Source organism: Lethenteron reissneri, chromosome 26 (assembly GCF_015708825.2).
Source record: "Lethenteron reissneri isolate LAM-NWPU_2019-01 chromosome 26, ASM1570882v1, whole genome shotgun sequence".
Classification (NCBI taxonomy): domain Eukaryota; kingdom Metazoa; phylum Chordata; class Hyperoartia; order Petromyzontiformes; family Petromyzontidae; genus Lethenteron; species Lethenteron reissneri.
Window position 1 is genome coordinate 7,575,971 of NC_083804.1, and position 18,464 is coordinate 7,594,434.

Here is an 18,464-nt window from a genome sequence, read left to right on the forward strand (position 1 = left end):
TATATCCTACAACAACTTTTGAGGAAAGGGCTGTTAGCGAGCAACTATGAAGGCCGGAACTGGACGACTGACACACACACGCACCTCCTATCCACTATACACACACACACACTCCTAAACACACACACACACACGCACACTTTCACCAACCCCTCTCCCCTCCCCTACACACACACACTCCAAAAACACACACACACACAAATTCCACCCCAAACAAACCCAGAGAACGTGTTCACGATTTCCCGCACCCCTCCATCTCCCCACTCTCTGTCTTGTCCGTCTCCGTCTCTCTCTCTCTCTAACTGATCCGATCAGCCTCAACTTAGAGGTCTCGCCTGCATGAGCTCACGAACCATGTCGATTCTCTTAACGCGCGAGGGGGTTGCGGGCGAGAGGCGCGGGAGCGACTGATGAGCCGGCAGCGGTGACGGAGAGACGGGAAGGCAGCGCCGAGAGGAGAGACGCAAGGGAAGAGAGGACCGCAATGGGTGAGCTGGGACGTGGAGCCATCGGTATGTGCCCGCCACGGTGGCGAGATCTTAACTACCTCGCCTGCTACGCAAGGAGGTCGTGGGTTCGATCCCGTCGCGATCGCGACGCCCGCCGTATATTTGGAACTTGCGTGCTCTCGTGGTCGCGTGGAGTTTTTTTTCCCCCCTCCGGGTCCTCCGCGGTGTTTGCCTCCACATTTCGAAACGTGCGCTTCGAGGATTTGGCCGCTCAAAATCGCCACGCGCGATGAGCCACTTCGTTCCAGCTATCATTTGTCGGCCAGGTCGCTTCTGAAATAAAGAGCTGTACGGTCTATAGCTCAGCGGGCCTGACCTGGTCAAAACTTCAAAAGGAATTTTGTTTGGTTGGGTTGTCGGATCACGCTGAGATGGGAGGCGCGCCTAAATGCGGGCAGTACAGAAATTAGAAGAGGTGCCGCTGTATGTTTCGAGTGTTGCCCACACGCGTGTGTGTGTCTGAAGGGAGAGGGGGAGGGTGTAGGGGGGGGGAGTGATTTCTCCCGACACTCTCAGGTCTCATCCGAAACGCAAAATATGTGGTGGAACCTCCCCCGTCAGTATCCTCCTAACAACGAGTCTTGAACCTCAGAGAGGGCGCTTGCTCTCTCTCTCTCTTGCGACACACAGCATTGGCGAGTGCAGAGGTGGTTGTTAGTGCGCTGCGGCGATGCAAGTCCGATATAAGTTCGACCCTCCGAGCCGCGGCTAACGGCGAGTTATATCTGAACCGCAAGTCTGCACTAAGCAGTGTGGTCAAGTGTTGCTCGCTGTTGACGCACTTATGGTCGACTGATCGACGAGGGCACGCTGGGAGGCTGTCATCCAGCAGTGGATTGAGAGAGAAAAGGGGCTTTGGTTTCGTGCGCTCGTCACAGAGAAGGTCGCGGGTTCAAATCCCGGTCGGACTTAATCCGTCGACCAATGTGTACCACATGTACACATTCATATTATTGGTTCTTTCGGTAAAGTCACGTAGAAGGGAAACAACAAAACAATATAAACATAAAACAATACAAATTCTCACGACGTTTCGACTGCAACACAAGCAATCGTCATCAGGTGTGAAATCCACAGCAAGAAAATGTTTTAAAAAAAATCTTGTTTATATTGTTTTGTTGTTTCCCTTCTACGTGACTTTACCGAAAGAACCAATCATATGAATCCCTGCAGTCACGAAAGCTTTAAATCAAAATGTACACATTCGTTGAAGCGCTTACGAGTTAGGGACTTACTCAGGGACAGATAGTATTTAGACCTCACATTGAAGTTTGTATGTGTACGTATGTGCTTGCTTTACAGCACTTGCCACAACAGTCTGTGAAGACTTATACTAGGAGGGGGTGGGGGGGGGTCTTAGTGGCTTGAACAGGGAGACACTTGGATTTGATGTACAGCTACCAATGTCACATATTTTGTGCGCATCGATAATAATTAAAGCAAAATCACAACTCGTTCCAAGGTCATCAGTGGGGAGCTGTGATCGATCGCTAATAACTGTTATCATATACAGGCGCGTCGTTTTTGTCTGGCTTTTGTCGACTATGAAGATGCAATTCAAAATTAGAATATTCATACTGGAGGAATCCGATGAGCCACAGAGCTCTTTTTCACAAACGTCCAGTTTCGATTTAAAGCTTTCGTAACTGCAGGGATTCATCTTCTTGGTTCTTTCGGTAAAGTCACGTAGAATGGAAATAATAATGAATCCCACCCCGTAGTGGCGGTTAAATTTAGATTTAAAGCTTAAAATTTCGATTTAAAGCTTTAAATCGAAAGAACCAAGAAGATGAAACGTCCAGTTGTTTCGGTGGAACGTGAAGCGGTCATCCAGGCTCTCAAAAAACCGAAGCCCTTGTAGACGTAATTATATATATTTTAAAAAAGCTATGCTACATGGAGTTACTAGATTCCATGAAGAGAGTGGCAATTTACAAATCAGAAGAGCAGTTCCGTGAAAAGCATACGCAACTCGCCAAGGCTAGCCGCAGCGAAACATTTTTGAAAAAACATGTTGTCATGGAAAATTAATTGAATAGATAAAGGGACACGTAGAAAGTATTAGCAACGTTAAGATGCGTCGACTACACAGTCATCGTGCTCCTTACCCCGCCCACCCTTGGCAAACGATTTATTTATTTACGTGAAGCACGGCACTCTAAGTACTTCGTAGAAAGGCGTTTTACAAATGTAAATTTGAATGATCCATTATGATTATAACGAGTGATGAAAATTGCCTTGAGGATGTGGTTTGAAGAACACAATTACGGTTTGCAACGCGCATGGGCTCGAGGTAACTGCCGCACGAGCACAACACGAAGGGAAGTCAACAAAGCGTAAATCGTGCGCGCAGATGGAGACTCGTGTGATGACACGCAGGCGGACAGGAGGAGGCAGGATAGAGCGTTTTGGAAACCCGAAGATAGATCATGGAATAGCAGCACACCGATGTTGCCTGGAGGGGAACGTTATCGGAATATTTATCCTGGAGGAATCCGATGAGCTATAAAGCTTTTTTTTTCACAGATGTCCACTGGATGTTACCAGTTAGGACACGTTGATCCGAAACGCAGACAATGACGGAGAAAAATGGAGCGCAAAACGCACGGTTGGCTACGTACGGTGTTAAAGAAGTTCAACAAACACACATATGGGCTTAGGGGCCGTCCATAAATGACGTCACGCACCTAGGGGCTGGGGTTAGACATTTGTGACGATGTGTGACGAGGGGGGGGGGGTTGAAGCAAGTTTTATTTTCAAAATGGAAATATGGTTTTGGGGGGGGGGGGGCAGAGCTTTGCGACGTCATATTTGAGGGGGGGGGTCTGACTTTTTGTGACGCCGTGTAACGAGGGGGGGGGGTCAAAAATCGTCAAAAATCGTGTGACGTCATGTATGGACGGCCCCTTAGAGATGTGCGTGCTGGGAATTCCACGAAGAGTCAGAGACGAGGAACAGAACAGATGAAAGAACAAACGCAAGCAACCTACTTACTGTACTGCCACATATAAGCCGTGGAGATGGGTGTCGTAGCGGTGTGACGATGTATCGATTAATGTCCACTAACACCCATTAATGAAACCACAGTACACGCATCAAGTCGCCATGTATAATGTTCTTTTTAAATCCTTTATATTAAGTTCGCTTGCTTGCTTGCGTGCGTGCTTGCTTGCTTGCGTGCTTGCTTGCTTGCTTACGACCGTGCAAATCTTTCGGTCGTTTTTTAACCCACTTCCCGTGATCCAATCGAGCTGACATTTTCCACACAGACTCGTTGTGCCAGACAATTAATGTTCGTGAAAAAAAAAATTCCCTAAATGTTACACTTTTTAGGCAAAATTTTTTTATTTTACATATATTCAAATAGAACTCATTCATGGCTTTGGCTGAACGTCACAGTGTAAGAGCCCAGAGCGTAACCCCTCCACAGGCCGTGGCGGAGTAGCGCAGTTGGTAGCGCCCTTGCTTCCCATGCCAAAGGTCGCGAGATTGATCCCCGCGTCCTCCACAGGCGAATATATTTTTAAATCTTTTATATTAAGTTCGCTTGCTTGCTTAGGACCGTGCAAATCTTTCGCTCGTTTTTTAACCCACTTCCCGTGATCCAATCGAGCTGACATTTTCCACACAGACTCGTTGTGTGTGACAATTAATTTTCGTGAAAAAATTCCAAAATTTTACATTGTTTAGGGAAAACAAATTAAATATTTAATTACCAATTGCTTAATGGTGGCAGACAATCATCTGACCCATAGGTGGCAGCCATCTCAAGCCAGAGGACGAGAGGACTCTAGCCGCCACGCATATAAAGGATTTATAGTGAAAAACTTTGTTTTTACGGGTTTACTTGTTTTTTCAATTCCAATGCGCTGTATTGCAACGTACCCCCTTGCGGCCGCTAGAGGCCGCTATATTCACGGCAATAACTTCGTTCCAACCGATGCGTGATCCACAAACCCAATCTATGAGTTGAAATTGGCTGGACGTGATGCACCACCACTAACTACCGCCACCACCATCACCCACCACCACCATCACCCACCACCACCATCACCCACCACCAACACCACCATCACCCACCACCACCATCACCCACCACCCACCACCACCACCCTCCACCCACCACCACCCACCATCACCCACCACCACGACCATCAATAACAACACCACACCCGACGGTGTTGACATAAGGTCGTCACTTATGCGATGCAATTGAATGAGATCTCGGCAGCCTGGGTTAGCCTGAGACCACAGGGCATACAGGAGGGGTGGGGGGTCTCACGTTCTGAAGAGCACTCGAGTCTGGGTGCGGTATAAATCAGGCGAGAGTGCTCGTATGAGGTGCAGTCCAGTCCAGCCGACCGAGCAAAGGCAATTTACAAGCCGTCAAGCCAGTATGTAACGTGAGCCTCTGCTTTTTTTGCTCCTTTTCCGCACGTACAAATCGACGCACGTGCGCTGGTATGCGGTGGAGTAGTATCACGGGTTTTTTTTGTCTTAACAAAAAATGTTCAATTTTAACGTATGTCATTAACAATCTTGCCCGAAAGCAGAACAGATGTGGGCGTCGATGCTGGTGAGCCGTGTGGTATCAGAGTTGATTGGTTTTGGGATTTTGTGGTTTTCGGGAAATCATCGTGAGTAATCACGGACAGATGGAGAGACATGGACGTGATTAATTTCCTGGTTCGCAGCAATATGCATCCTCGTGGCTTTGTTGATAGCGTACGTTCTAATGTTGGGATCTTGCCAATGCAGAAAATGCAAGGCCCAATCGCATTTGCTTTGACAGGCAGCGATACGGTGAGCACATTGATAATGGAATTAAATGTTGCATTTTAGAAAAATGTTTACTTATTACAGAATATAGGTATATATTTGTTAAATCCATAGTATGCATGGTGGGTTTTTTCCAGGTACTCCAGTTTCATCTCACATGAAGACAAATACTCGTGAATAGCATTGGTAAAATGTCAAAATGTGGTAGGACCCTACATAATTTTTTTATTTAGATTCAGCAAGGCTTTTCTGGGCACACAAAGGAAATTATTATTAGGAAGGCTCAGTGCACTCAATGTGAAATGAGTGGCACGTAAACACTTTGATGTGATTTCACAAAAACGCAATGATACCGTAATAGAGGGCTACTTAAATGAAGCATAGCATATAATTACCATTGCCCGGTTATTGTTTATCTGGCTGAGTGCCGGGCTCGCAAATCCAGCATTGACCCAGCACATTGCCTTTCAAAAGTCAACATCAAATTCCCGATGAGTTATGTGTTGGTGTGTGTCAGGAGGCTGCATCCAGCAGTAGGTAGATCATGGCTGACGATGACGACGATGAGGATGAAGTGTAATGGACGTTTACGCCGGACCGCGAGAAAATCGAATGGATTGGGGAAAGCCATTGTCCAGCCGAAGACGATGGCCGTTGTGGTATTCATATTGCCGAGTCAAAGGCTCGCACGGCAGCAGGGCCGCGTTTTTCTCTAAATGTTCTCCTTGGGGTTGTGAGTGACAGATCCAGCGAGGGACGGGGTGGTGCTGGCGGAGAGGACGGCACCCCGGCCACTTCCACCCGGCAGCCGCCACAGGTGACCACGGTCTTGATTTGAAGCTCTCGTGACTGCAGGAATCCAGACTCTCTGGCTCTTTGGGTAAAATCACGTAGAAAATAATAAACCCGTAAAAACAAAGTTTTTCACTATAAATCCTTTATATGCGTGGCATCGGGGCGGCTAGAGTCATCTTGTCCTCTGGCTTGAGATGGCTGCCACCTATGGGTCAGATGATTGTCTGGCAGCATTAAACAATTGGTAATTAAATATTTAAAACATTTTCCCTAAACAGTGTAAAAATTTTGAATTTTTTTCACGAAAATGCATTGTTACGCACAACGAGTCTGTGTGCAAAATTTCAGCTCGATTGGATCACGGGAAGTGGGTTAAAAAACGACCGAAAGATTTGCACGGTCCTAAGCAAGCAAGCGAACTTAATATAAAGGATTAAAAAAAAAACCACGCCGTTTCGGTCGCAACACAAGCGTCCATCTTCAGGTGAGAAAATGATCTGCTGTTGTGGCTTCATATAAAGATCAGCAGATCATTTTGTCACCTGAAGACGGACGCTTGTGTTGCGACCGAAACGTCGTGTTTTCTTTTATAATTTTTTCTATCTACGTGACTTTACCGAAAGAACCAGAGAGTATAGGTGACCACATCTTTCTGATGGCTCCCAACGCAGTCAAAGGCCGACCCTTGCTTGGCGAGGTCGTACAAAATGCCCCCCCCCCCCCCCCACCGCTCCATCTCTGGAAACGTTCGGGAGATGTGTAATTCGCGCGAGTGGGCAACGCCAGCCGTGAGATCGATTCGTGATGGCGTGAGACAACCGTGGAGAGAGTTGTCCCCACCACAGTGGAGAGATGTTAACAACCTCGCCTGGTACACAGGAGGTCGTGGGTTCGATCCTGACCCCTGACGCCTGGATACGTGGAGAGCATGCTCTACCCATGGTCACGTGGATTGTTCTCTGGGTCCTCCGGTTTTTCCCTCCGCATTTAGAATCAAAGTGCGTTAAGAGTATTTGCCAGTTATACATTTCCACGCGATAACGCACTTTGTTGAGCTATCATTTGTGGCGAGGTCGTTTCCGAAAAAGAACGCTATAGCTCAGTGGGCCTTACTTAGCAAAATCAAAATAACTTAGTTTAGTTTCTCCATAGCAGAGATGCCAATGACAACTGTGTTGAGGTTTTGTTGTTTGTATGTGCCCATGCCAACTGGGCCACCGTGACCCACGGCCACCTGCAAGGGAGTTCAGCTTCGGGGCCCTCTCGCTGGGCGAGCCCCTGCCACCCATCGCCTCCGCCTCCCCGGGATTGAGCCGCACGGCCCCGGCCAGCCCGGCCACCTCCACGCGCCTCCCGGCCACCTCCACGCGCCTCCCGGCCAACCGGCCCAAGTCGGCAGTAGCCCGCAGACCGCCCAGCGGGGCCGTCACCACCGTCATCACCGTGTCGCCCAGGAACCCGCCACCGCACATGGTGATGGGGTGAGAGCAGGGTCGTCGACCGCCCCCCACCCGCCCCCTCCCCCCCGTGAGGGTTGTAGGGTTATCAACACTATATTGAGCAGGGGGTCACTGAACACGACCAGTGTTAAGCCTATAGGTTCTACATTCGCATATGGTTACTACGTTCAGTGCCGGATTGAGCTAGTGCGGGGTTTGTAGCAAATATTATAAAGTGGCCCTAAATAATAAAAAAAACACGTAAATATTTAAATACACATTTTTAACTTGCATAATAAAGTAATTGTATTATTTCATTTGCTATACAGCCAGACAATACGACAAATCGCTAACCTTAAACACCCAGTCGTTTATAAAAGTTGAAGGCAGTATAGTACTATAGTAATAGAGCATGTGTAGAATCACTGGACCGGAATTGATAGCTTGAAAGCATTTCACGCGGGGCCCTTCAAAGTGCGGGGCCCGTAGCATATGTAGCTACTTTTGCGACTAGGATAATCCGGCACTGACCACGTTAAGCATATGGGTCCCGTGTTAAAGTCCATGGGCCCAATGTTCGTCCGTAGTCCTCAAGTAAATTCCCAACCATCACTGCATTCATGCTCTTGCACACACACACACAATAACACTGCTAAAGTGAATTATTATTGTGTTATACTGCTCTGAACCTAAATTGTTGAAACAAGTGAAATGCATATTGTATGCCTATTTTTTCTTTTTCATCAAAGCGATAATTGATAATATCATTGATAGTCTTTGGTCGTTGATGGATCAGTGGTAATTGGTCTCTATTATTGTCTGGCTATGATGAGGGTCACGGTGTCCAAGCCAAAAGCCTCAGGCCGGTTCACCTTGCTGTGCAAAGGTCCCCGCTACGGCGTGCAATTAAGGCACTTTACACACCAATAACATCGCGCAAACACCACTTGTGTGCAAATTACCAAAGGTGCACACACACACACACACACGGGTGAACAAGCTGAAATGACCTTGGACCAGGGACTGTTTCGGGCGATCTGCGGCAGTGAAATTTAGCAGCGCGCTTGCGCACCTCCGACTGGCACGGTCGGCTACGCACGGCGAGAAATAAATTCAACAAAGCGATGCTGAACGACGATCAGGCAAATTTCGATGTAAAGCTTTCGTGACTGCAGGGATTCATATTCTTGGTTCTTTCGGTAAAGTCACGCAGAAGGGACTTTACCGAAAGAACCAAGAAGACGATCAAGCAGTTAACTCTCGATGATCTGTGAGCGGATTTAAATGGTGTTGCGGATTAAACGCGCTCGAGACAGGGCAAAATAAAGATACACGCGCGCCGGTTTATGATTAGCTGTTTCTCACTCGCAGAGTAGTCGGTGACCGTCTGCAAAGATCCACAAGTAAACGGATTACTTCAATAAGCAATACAATGGGCACATTCGACATCATCACGCCCCACTTCTACGTGAACATATACAGGGTGGGCCAAAAGTCAGGACACGTAGGGTTGTTATATTTATTTGAGCGAATCACACAGGGGTGATTCCATTCATTTAAACCAAATGTTCAAACCGACTTACCCATAACATAAATGCATGCATGAATTCTCTTTTGACATTAAATTCGGATTCGATTTTTATTTTTAACCATTACAAGTGTAAGCTTTGAACATTCATTAATTGTGTTTAGTCTCAACTCATTAATTCGGGGGGCTTGGTCGAGTTTTGTAAATTACGGATTTGAGGTCACCCCCCCACAGGAAGGAGAAGAACAATATATATTAATGATAACAGATACAAATATTAACTTAAAGAATAAACTATTAAAACAAAATGTTTCATGCGAGTGTTAGATAAATGAAATAACCCTGTCTCCTGACTTTCGGGCTAGCCTGTATTACATTTTCATGGCCTAATTTACGTACGTTTTCACGCACCAAATTAGTTCTCAGGCATTAATGAAAGCATAGTTTATGTTTTATTTCTGGAATTGTATTACATTTTAGTGCGACTTCTCATTGGCCAATATGGAGTCATTGTTCCACCTATTGTTAAACAATTCGAGGCATGAATACTTTTGATAACATTTGGAGTAGATGTCTCCTAGCAATTGTAAGTAGGCACTTAAGTTTTATAAATACACGACTGTTCAACGATTTAGCAATGTCTGTAAACAAAATATGTAAACACAGGGTTATACTTTGCACGCAACACATTTAAAACAACCTCCGTATCACGACCGCTACGTTTCAACGGTAATCCGTTCCCATTCTCAACATCAGTTTGAACTTTCAGTTGAAATTTGTATTCTAGTTCTGCCAAAAAATCTCGTCTCATTCCCAGTTGCCTGCCATTCACAAAATGCTTTCAATTCTGGTCCCACTGGTTCTAACTTGACGATAATAACGCTGCGCAGGACCCTGCTGAGAGAAGTTTGAGACTCGACGACACGTTTCTTGAATAGTCCTTCCATGCGTCATGTCCACCGCGGTGAACCGCTATGCAATTATACGAAGCGATGTCAACACATTCGACTCCTGGTTGATATCCACATGAAGGGCCTCGTTAAACAAAAAGACTGGTGAAACAAAAGTATTGGTTAAACAACAGGAGCAATGTTGCTCATACGTAACAGGGATACATCAATGACGTTGTCACCGCACCGTTTTACAACACGTGGCAGCACGGCCACCAGTGAGACCAATAACATCCGCGGGACGTTGCTGCCGTTACAGCCGGAGTTACACGCAGTTCCCGGACGGCACGGGCACCCCGCAGGCGTGGCGGGAGGTGCGGGCGGTGCACAACTTCCCCAGGGACGCGCCCGCGCCCATCGAGTCCCAGCCCAAGCGATCGGGCAATGTCGGTGGCGGCGCCAACACCAACATCGTGGGCGCCGCCAGCCGGGTGCAGGTGGTGCGCGAGGGCCGGCGGGGCCAAGACGTGGGCATCGCCATTCCCGTGTGGCCCAAGCCCGGAGGCAGGGTATCGGCAATCCGGCCGGACCCCCGCGGCAACGCCCAGCCTCAGCGCCAGCACGGCGCCGCCGCCGAGCGCCCGCCGCTCAGCCCGCTCGCCTCCTGCTGCGCCCGCATCTGGCACTACGACGACGGGCACCGCTGGTATTCGTTCCGCGGCAAGGGCGTGGGCTGGCTGTGCGTGCTGCTGCCGGCGTTGCTGGTGGCCGGCCCCGTGGTGCAGGCGCTCAAGCTGATGCAGCTCAACGGGCGCTGCGAGCGGTGCTGGGCGCGGTGCTGGGCCCGGGACCCGCTCTACGACTGGTTCAGCTGGCGCGACAAGGGCCCCGGTTGGCGTGCGATGCTGGCGCCGCTGTACGCCCTGCTTGTGCCCGCTCGTGGTCGTCTTCGTCATCTTCACCGTGCTGTCGCTGGCGTTCTGCGATTCGGGGACGGCGGGTGCGGACGTGGAGGCGGGCGGAGGTGTTGGTGGCGACGGCGGCGGCGGCGTGGGAGGGAGCACCATGCCCAACGGTCGACCGGATGCAACCAAGCCTCACGGCAAACAAGCAGCAGCGCGCGAGCCAGCCTGGTGACCGCTGGCACTCGCAACGCTCACGACAATAGCGGCGTGAAAAGCAGTCACACGTCTGCGGAAGCTCACACCGAAGAAAAACTGCAAACGATTGTAAAGCGATGAGTTGTGTCGACTGTTTTCTGAAGATGCAATGCTGCAAGGTTTTATGCGAAAGTGCTCGATCAAAACCTCTCCCTGAAAATGAGTCAACACCGAGTTGAGGATTTTTTTTTATGGGAAAGTAATTATTATGCAGAGGGATGGCATGTATTGAAAACATGAAAACGCAAAATACTCTTAAAAACATAATGCAATAGAGACAATGACAAATACGTAGAGGTTGTTACGCTGACAAACTTCACATGAAGTTGCTTTACGTGAATTTTTTTTAAAGAAACAATCAAAGCAACATTGTATGCACGTATGTGTGTTGCTGTAGTATAAGGGAGTGGTAGTGTGCTGCGCTACGAACCCGGCAATCCGGTTCGATTTCTGCTCACGGTCGACACCCAATGATGAAACGATCCTGGGCCTCCCCTTGGTCGACTCAGCCTCCAATGAGTACCTGGTGCAGTGTGTAAACATCACCACTGGGGAGACAAAGGCAGCCGGGCGTGGTGCTGGCCACCCACCCCCTCGTGTGCCATTCTGGGCTTCATAAATGCTCGCTAACAGAAATTGCCCCAACAGTCTGTTAAGGCTATACGTGGGATCTTTTGTCTTTTGCTGTAGTTCACGCAACCTAGGTCTACACTGCACTGTTTGCTGTGCGCTAGCAGTCATACAGTTGTTTGTAAACAATGTGCAGTAATGGAAAAGTGTCTTTTAAATACTCCGTTTGCGGGAAACGACACGAATTGCCAGCACGGCACGTTGATGCGAAATTAGGAGCAATGTGATAGTGCCCACTGAAGTGTCCAATTGCCTAAATGTCAAATGGCCCCAAAAGGCAATTTCCTGAAGCGCCTGTGATGTCATAAGCCTAATTAAAGTGCGCATTTAGAGAAGGGAAATAAAGCTTCGACAGAAAGGTCATCCTTCTACATTTTCAAGGCGCATGCTGTTTAGCACTCGAACGAGGTCTGTTTGGCACAACATCCGTACCCGCACATTTGGCTGCATTGTCTTTTAAGCACTTGAATCCATCAATTACACTTGGGTGCATCCCAACCAGGGCAACCGTTGTCTAAGACAGCTTCTCCAGCTCATGAATACTAAACAAGACTGCGATTGCCAGTTCATCTATTGGAGGCACATGAAGAGGCATTTTGCCTACATTAGAAAACAATATTTGCAAAATTGTATATTAAAAAAAACTAAATCGACCTGGCTACTTCTCCAGACCAGGTTTGAAAAAAAGAGCTCACTGCCTTGGGTGGCTAGACTACTTGTTGTAAGACATGTTAAGAAATATTCTCAAGGTGGTCATTTTGGCGAGGTCTCCTAAACTGCCAGTAGTCTCTCGTGACCCCTCAGCCCACGACACATTCTGGCTTAACCACATCCACCAGTATATTCCCACTCAATTGCAAGTCATGTCTACGGTGCACTATTTTAAGTGGTAAAACTACGAACGGAAATATGGCCCCAAGTGAGCTGTGGGGAAATTCTGCAACAGACAGTTAGTGTACATCGACACAATCACATTCGCATAAAGAGACATTTGTAGCCATCTGGGCAGCGGCCATTTCACCTTCTACATTTGAGAATGCTGATTAGGGAAACGTTGTTAATAGAAAGGCAACCCTGGGCTTCTAAACCAGGTGTCAATTTCCTGACTCCATGCTCACACCCTACAGAGACTATTTTTAATGAATTCTCAGGATGCATAAATTAAGACTTCAACTCTGCGTGGAACAAATTTTGCATTATACCCTCAACTTGCAATTTGTCATTATACGCTCAACTTGTAATGTGTAAATGCATTAGTGCACAATTTATGTAGCAATGCAAGCAACTCCATACTGACAGATGTTTGGTAATGTTTGCATGTAACATGTTACCACCTTTGGGACAAATGCAGAAGACAGTGCATGACTTTCCATCATCTCTCATTTATTAATGGTTACGGTACAATATCACCTTTTACAAGGGAACTGAGCATATGTTAAAAGTGGAAACTACAATTTGAACTTATCTCTGCACTTTTTGGTATCGTTGTAGATAATCAACTGAACTAAGCCCTCACCTAGTGTTTTTGTATTCAAAACACAACAGCAACGGTTTGCAAGCCGAATGAAAATATGGTCCCATACGATAGCAAAGTCAAAGTTCAAATCTGGTATAGTTTTAGCGACGGCACACAATCACAGGTTTTTAATTTAAAAATGGGAGTTTATTTATTTATTTCACGGTTAAAAAAATATAAAGACCTCACCTTAATAAACACAAGTTTACGAGAACAAAAACACAACGGTAGCACATCGAAAGCAACAAAACGGTTACAAATGTAAAGTGCTCTAAATAAAATGTAACAAGCGGAACCTTACTGTGGCACAGCCCAATATCACTCGCATGATTTTCTCAGTTTTCAGTATTAACGCTGTCGTGTTTTTTTTAAGAAATTGAAATAAATATCAACCATATATACAAACAACTCTGTAAGGAATCACGTGTGAAATTGCGTGTTTTTTTTTGTTTTTTAAAAATAAAATAAAAAATACTTCTGAACAACTTCTCTTTGCAAGGTCACGTGTACATGCACTCGTGTATTTACGCGGCGTTACACACACACACACAAAAACCCAACCCTGTCAGAAGTGGCAGCGAGGCCTGAACAGTACTGTCGCATACAAGTTCTGAACGCACAGTGTTTGGTGATGATACTGCCCTGTCATTTGCACCAAGGTCAACAGAGTTAATCGTTCTGCTTGAGGTGAATAGCGCGAGGCACAGTTGAAGCTCTTCGTGCTGTTATTTCACATTGAAAATAACATGCATTTCACTTGCTCTGCCCGTCACACTTAATAGCTGCCATCCCCACAGCGGTCGCCTGGATTCCTGTTACACTTATAGGTTATTTGCTGATGAGACATACATCCCCGAGACCGTATCTATAGTACTGAGTTATGAATATCCCCCGAATACAGACTCCCCGAACAAACTGCACTCAAACGCAGCGACAGCCGCAGCTTCGTCACCGTCAACTTAAGCTGCGTCTATGCGCCGATAAAAACACAACGTCTATTAGGGTCAGGCTTACGTAACATCACTCTACCCCCTAGCCCATTTTCCCGGCGTCGCCTGGCGGCCCTAAGCGAGCCTCTCGTGCACGCACCAGCGAGCGGCCCCTCTCCATCATGGGCGTTGGCAACGCTGGCAGCGCTGGCGGCGCTGACGGCGTTGGGGTCAGAGCTCGGTGCGCGAGTCGGCGTTCTGGAACATGAGGATGGAGTTGTAGATCTTGAGGGCGGGCCCCAACTTGATGGCCATGATCTTCACCAGGTCGCACTGAGTTAGCAGCAGGAAGGCGGGCCCGTCAATCTTCTGCTGGCACGGGGGGGGGGAGGGTGGAAACAGGAGTCACTCAAGATAACCAATGCATAAGGGGCTAGCTACACAGTGTTCACACACGCAGTGCTGGTTTTGCCAAGTCATCATCGGCCATGATCAGTTCAATGCCACATGAAGAAAACAACAACCGCCATTTGCCACTAAGTGGTGGTGATGTCACCACGGCGCTTGTGCCAGGCTATGTGCACGTTGAGGCCACATGAAGTGTCGAACGCCCGCTGTCCGGCAAAACAACCCCCTACCTCCTCGTTGGTGCCGGACGGTAACGCTGTGGTGAGCAGTGCCGTGGGGGGAGGGCCAATTTCGATTGGCCATCCCCCTTATGGCGTTTGTAGCCACCACAACGGCTAAATTGGGGCTCGGGACGGGTGCGAGGGGCTGGTAACCCCTCCACCTTCAAATAAATTACGATACCGTGGAAAAAAACATGAAGACACACGCATGAAGACATACAGTTGGCTGCGTATGGTGCTAAAGAAGTTCAACATACATATGTATCTCACGTTAGAATATCTGCATCTGCTCAGAAAATCCAGCATGGTAGGCTTGGCAGCGTTTAAGACAGCTGTGATAATTCCTCAGATTTTACCAAGAGCTCGCCGCTGCAATGATCTACATACAAACATTTTGGAAATAAGAGCGTTAAAAAAAATTCAACGTTATTACTTACTGACCCTTGCTCGACACAAAATTAAATAGTACAAATTAATTATATAATGCAAAGCCTATAGCACCTGGCAGTTCACAAGCATTATTTCAAGCAAGCCTAACTGTTGATAAAGACACTATGTTATTAATGGTCTAGAGTTTGATTCTACTGATGAATGATGCACTCTCAGAGGGCTGTGGGGCCACAATGGGTTGTGTAATAAACGCATAGCTTTTTTGTGTGGAGAGATACAAGGAGACATATTGTATGCTTATATATTGTTATTCACGTTCTCCACGACGACGCTGTTCATTATTGAGTCTAAATAGAAACGAGGGATATCAGGTTTTTCCAGGACACCCCTCAACTCGCAGATTCACAGCTACCAGTAGAACCCTGTGTTGTTCCATTGAGCTCATGGTTTAAAAAAAAACCCATCAGGGCAAAGCATTTCCGCAAGCACACACAACACTCCTCACACCTGCACAGTTGAGTATTGTGCAATTTGCATGCAGTATTGTGCAATTTGCATGCAGTGCTAATTGTTCATACTTAGCCAACTATTAAATCTGAACATGGAAAAAGCACAGCGGATGTCAAGAGTGTGTGTGTGGACTCACTTCATTTTGAAAGAACTTGGCTTGCTCATCACAACCCGGTAGGGCACTGATGAATTTGGCCACCTGCCGGAAGAGAACGCGGTTTCATAAAACGCTTCCCTGTCTCCCCTTATGCAACGCCACGTGGATCTACAATGAGCAGCAGCTGCCGGGGGCCGCCCCACAGGCTTCAACCGAGAGCCGTTTTCTCATCGCCCCCTGCTGTTTGTTCTCTCTCGTTGATCGTCAACCACGTGAAGTTAGCCCCCGGTGCCTTGTTTAAGCAGATAAAGAATGCAACCTTTAATTTGTTTCTTTTCTTGGCAGGAAGGAATTTTGCATTGCTTAAGAATGTACATGTGGCGGTGCTGTATCTAAAGACAATTGTGTTTTATTATTATTATTATAAAATAAGCTGCCAGCTCATTGGCCATGGTTATCACAATGGCAACAAAACAGAAGAACTGTTCCTCAAAAGTAAATATTACAAACACAATGAAAGCAGCTTTTCAAAGTATACAGAAAATGTCATGAGTGTCATGTTTCACACCTGCTAGGCATCCAAGTGCACATGCGTAATGAATCTAGATGCTTCCTGGACGCAATGGTGTACCATTGAATGTAACAAACATGGGGAAAGTGTATACACCATTGGAACCTCATTTGCCAGTAAAAAATATGATAATTGGTTTTTTACCCTTCTATCTGGCAACAAAACTGACACCTTTTTTACAAGGAGTCATCTGGTCCAACCCATGTGAGACTAGGCTCTAAGGAAAGCTGTCTCGGGTGTGGACCAATCAACTTCAAGGACAGTGCATATATAATCAGAGTTATGTTTTTTGTTTGCATTATGGCTGCAGGTATTGTGGTCTATGCAAACATGACTCCTTGTAAAAAAGGTGTCAGTTTTGTTGCCAGATAGAAGGGTAAAAAACCAATAATCATATTTTTTTACTGGCAAATGAGGTTCCAATGGTGTAAATGCTTACCCCGAGCTTTCATACTCTGATTGTGCATTGTCTTTGAGTTGTGCGCCTTTTGGCTTCATCTGGTCCAACCCATGTGAGAATAGGCTCTAAGGAAAGCTGTCTCGGGTGTGGACCAATCAATTTCAAGGACAGTGCATATATTATCAGAGTTATGTTTTTTGTTTGCATTATGGCTGCAGGTATTGTGGTCTATGCAAACATGTCTCCTTGTAAAAAAGGTGTCAGTTTTGTTGCCAGATAGAAGGGTAAAAAAACAATTATCATGGGGAAAGTGGTTCTAGATTTGAAGCTTTCGTGACTGCAAGGATTCATACTCTTAGGTTTTTTTTCGGTAAAGTCACGTAGGTAAAAAATTAAATAAAAATTACTAAAAGTAATAACAGAAATAAAATAATAAATCACGACGTTTCGGTGTCAACACAAGTCTCCGTCATCAGGTGGGACCGTCACAGCTAGATTTGCTGCATCAAGTGAGGCAGAGATTCCAAGATACAAATTCTTAAATACAATTTAACGGGGGAGGAGGGAGGGGCTTATCTGAATGTGGTGGTCAATGAAAGGAACGTATTGGGAGGGAGGGGGGGCTAAAAGAGAGTGAATGTGGAACTGTTGGACCTGTTGGTGCACATTCTAGAAGAGAACGAAAATGCCCATGTTGTTTTACCCAGTGTTGGTTGACAATCAAATACAAAAAGGAGAGTGATGTTAAACGCTGGGGATGTTAACACTCGGTAAAGTAAAAAAGAAAAACCTAAGAGTATGGGGAAAGTGGATTTTTTTCCAAAAGGGACTGCTCTTTTTCATCGGGCTGTACCTTTTGCATTGCCTGTGGGTTAGTGCCACCACTTAATTTTTTTTTGCCATCTGCTCCGGCTTTACTGAATATTCGGAAAATATGCAATATTCAGCCGAATATCTGAGAAAGGCCGCCAAAAAGATGTTCACAGAAAGTCTGAAAAATACTTTGATGCACAACAGGGGTGCAATTTCCTAAACCCTGTTAACAGATTGGTGTTTGTCACGTGACAGAAAAACGATTTTAATTCCCAAAGCTTGAATGGAGCCAAATGAAGTGAAACAAATCTTTATTATGATGGTTTGTTTGTGTAGTCATTGGTAGTTGAGCCGAGACAATTTACTCACTGCACTTGAGAACCAAATTTAATTTCAGGCGGCTGAAACTGGTTTCGAATCCCTGCATTCTGACCTCTTATAGCCAGCCGGCCACGTTCAGAAAGGGATTCTGAAATAAGTCTGTTTGGAGCTTCGAGTGTCACTCCCTCTGGGTACTCTGGTTTCCTTCCCATATGCTGAACACTCATGAACAGCATTGTCCAAATAACCCAACGCAGGACCGTCCAAAAAATTAGTCTCGAGACTCAATATGGGCTCTCCGGGGTAGTACATGTTGTTTATGCCATTTATTGTGAAAATTCCGTCACAGTTCCTATGATCACGGTTTCATTGCTTTCATGGCTTTATTTTGGTGATTTCGAAAAGTGTATTGGTTTAGCCATGTTTGTTTGTTGTAGTACAGACTTAAGACTGATGGCCTTAATCTAAGTTGTCTTGTGGTTGGTGTTGGTTGTTTGACTTGCATCCCACTGGGATGTTTGCACACAGCGTTGGTGTACGGTGATTTTTTTTCTGCAA

The 18,464-nt window shown here is 46.4% G+C and overlaps 2 protein-coding genes across 15 annotated transcripts in view; one reads left to right on the forward strand and one right to left on the reverse strand.

Moving 5' to 3' along the window:
* Positions 1 to 220: 220 nt before the first annotated feature.
* On the forward strand, positions 221 to 13,096 carry LOC133347596 (uncharacterized). Of its 6 annotated transcripts, none has more exons than XM_061560005.1 (4): positions 221 to 512; positions 6,033 to 6,105; positions 7,325 to 7,564; positions 10,260 to 13,096. In XM_061560005.1, the coding sequence occupies exons 1-4, from the start codon at positions 485 to 487 to the stop codon at positions 11,179 to 11,181; spliced, it is 1,263 nt and encodes a 420-aa protein (XP_061415989.1). In that variant the 5' UTR covers positions 221 to 484; the 3' UTR covers positions 11,182 to 13,096. The 6 variants fall into 6 exon arrangements, with proteins under 6 accessions (XP_061415989.1, XP_061415990.1, XP_061415991.1 ...); XM_061560006.1 differs by having other exon boundaries at positions 7,334 to 7,564; XM_061560007.1 differs by having other exon boundaries at positions 221 to 488.
* LOC133347584 (lethal(3)malignant brain tumor-like protein 4) overlaps positions 13,093 to 18,464 on the reverse strand; it is a 32,896-nt gene continuing 27,524 nt past the window's right edge. For all 9 annotated transcript variants that reach the window (XM_061559982.1, XM_061559981.1, XM_061559979.1 and 6 more), the window contains 2 exons: positions 15,841 to 15,903; positions 13,093 to 14,547 (listed from right to left, as the gene is read on the reverse strand). In XM_061559982.1, the coding sequence (XP_061415966.1) occupies positions 14,407 to 14,547; positions 15,841 to 15,903 (204 nt within the window). In that variant the 3' untranslated portion in view covers positions 13,093 to 14,406. The remainder of the gene's footprint in view (positions 14,548 to 15,840; positions 15,904 to 18,464) is intronic.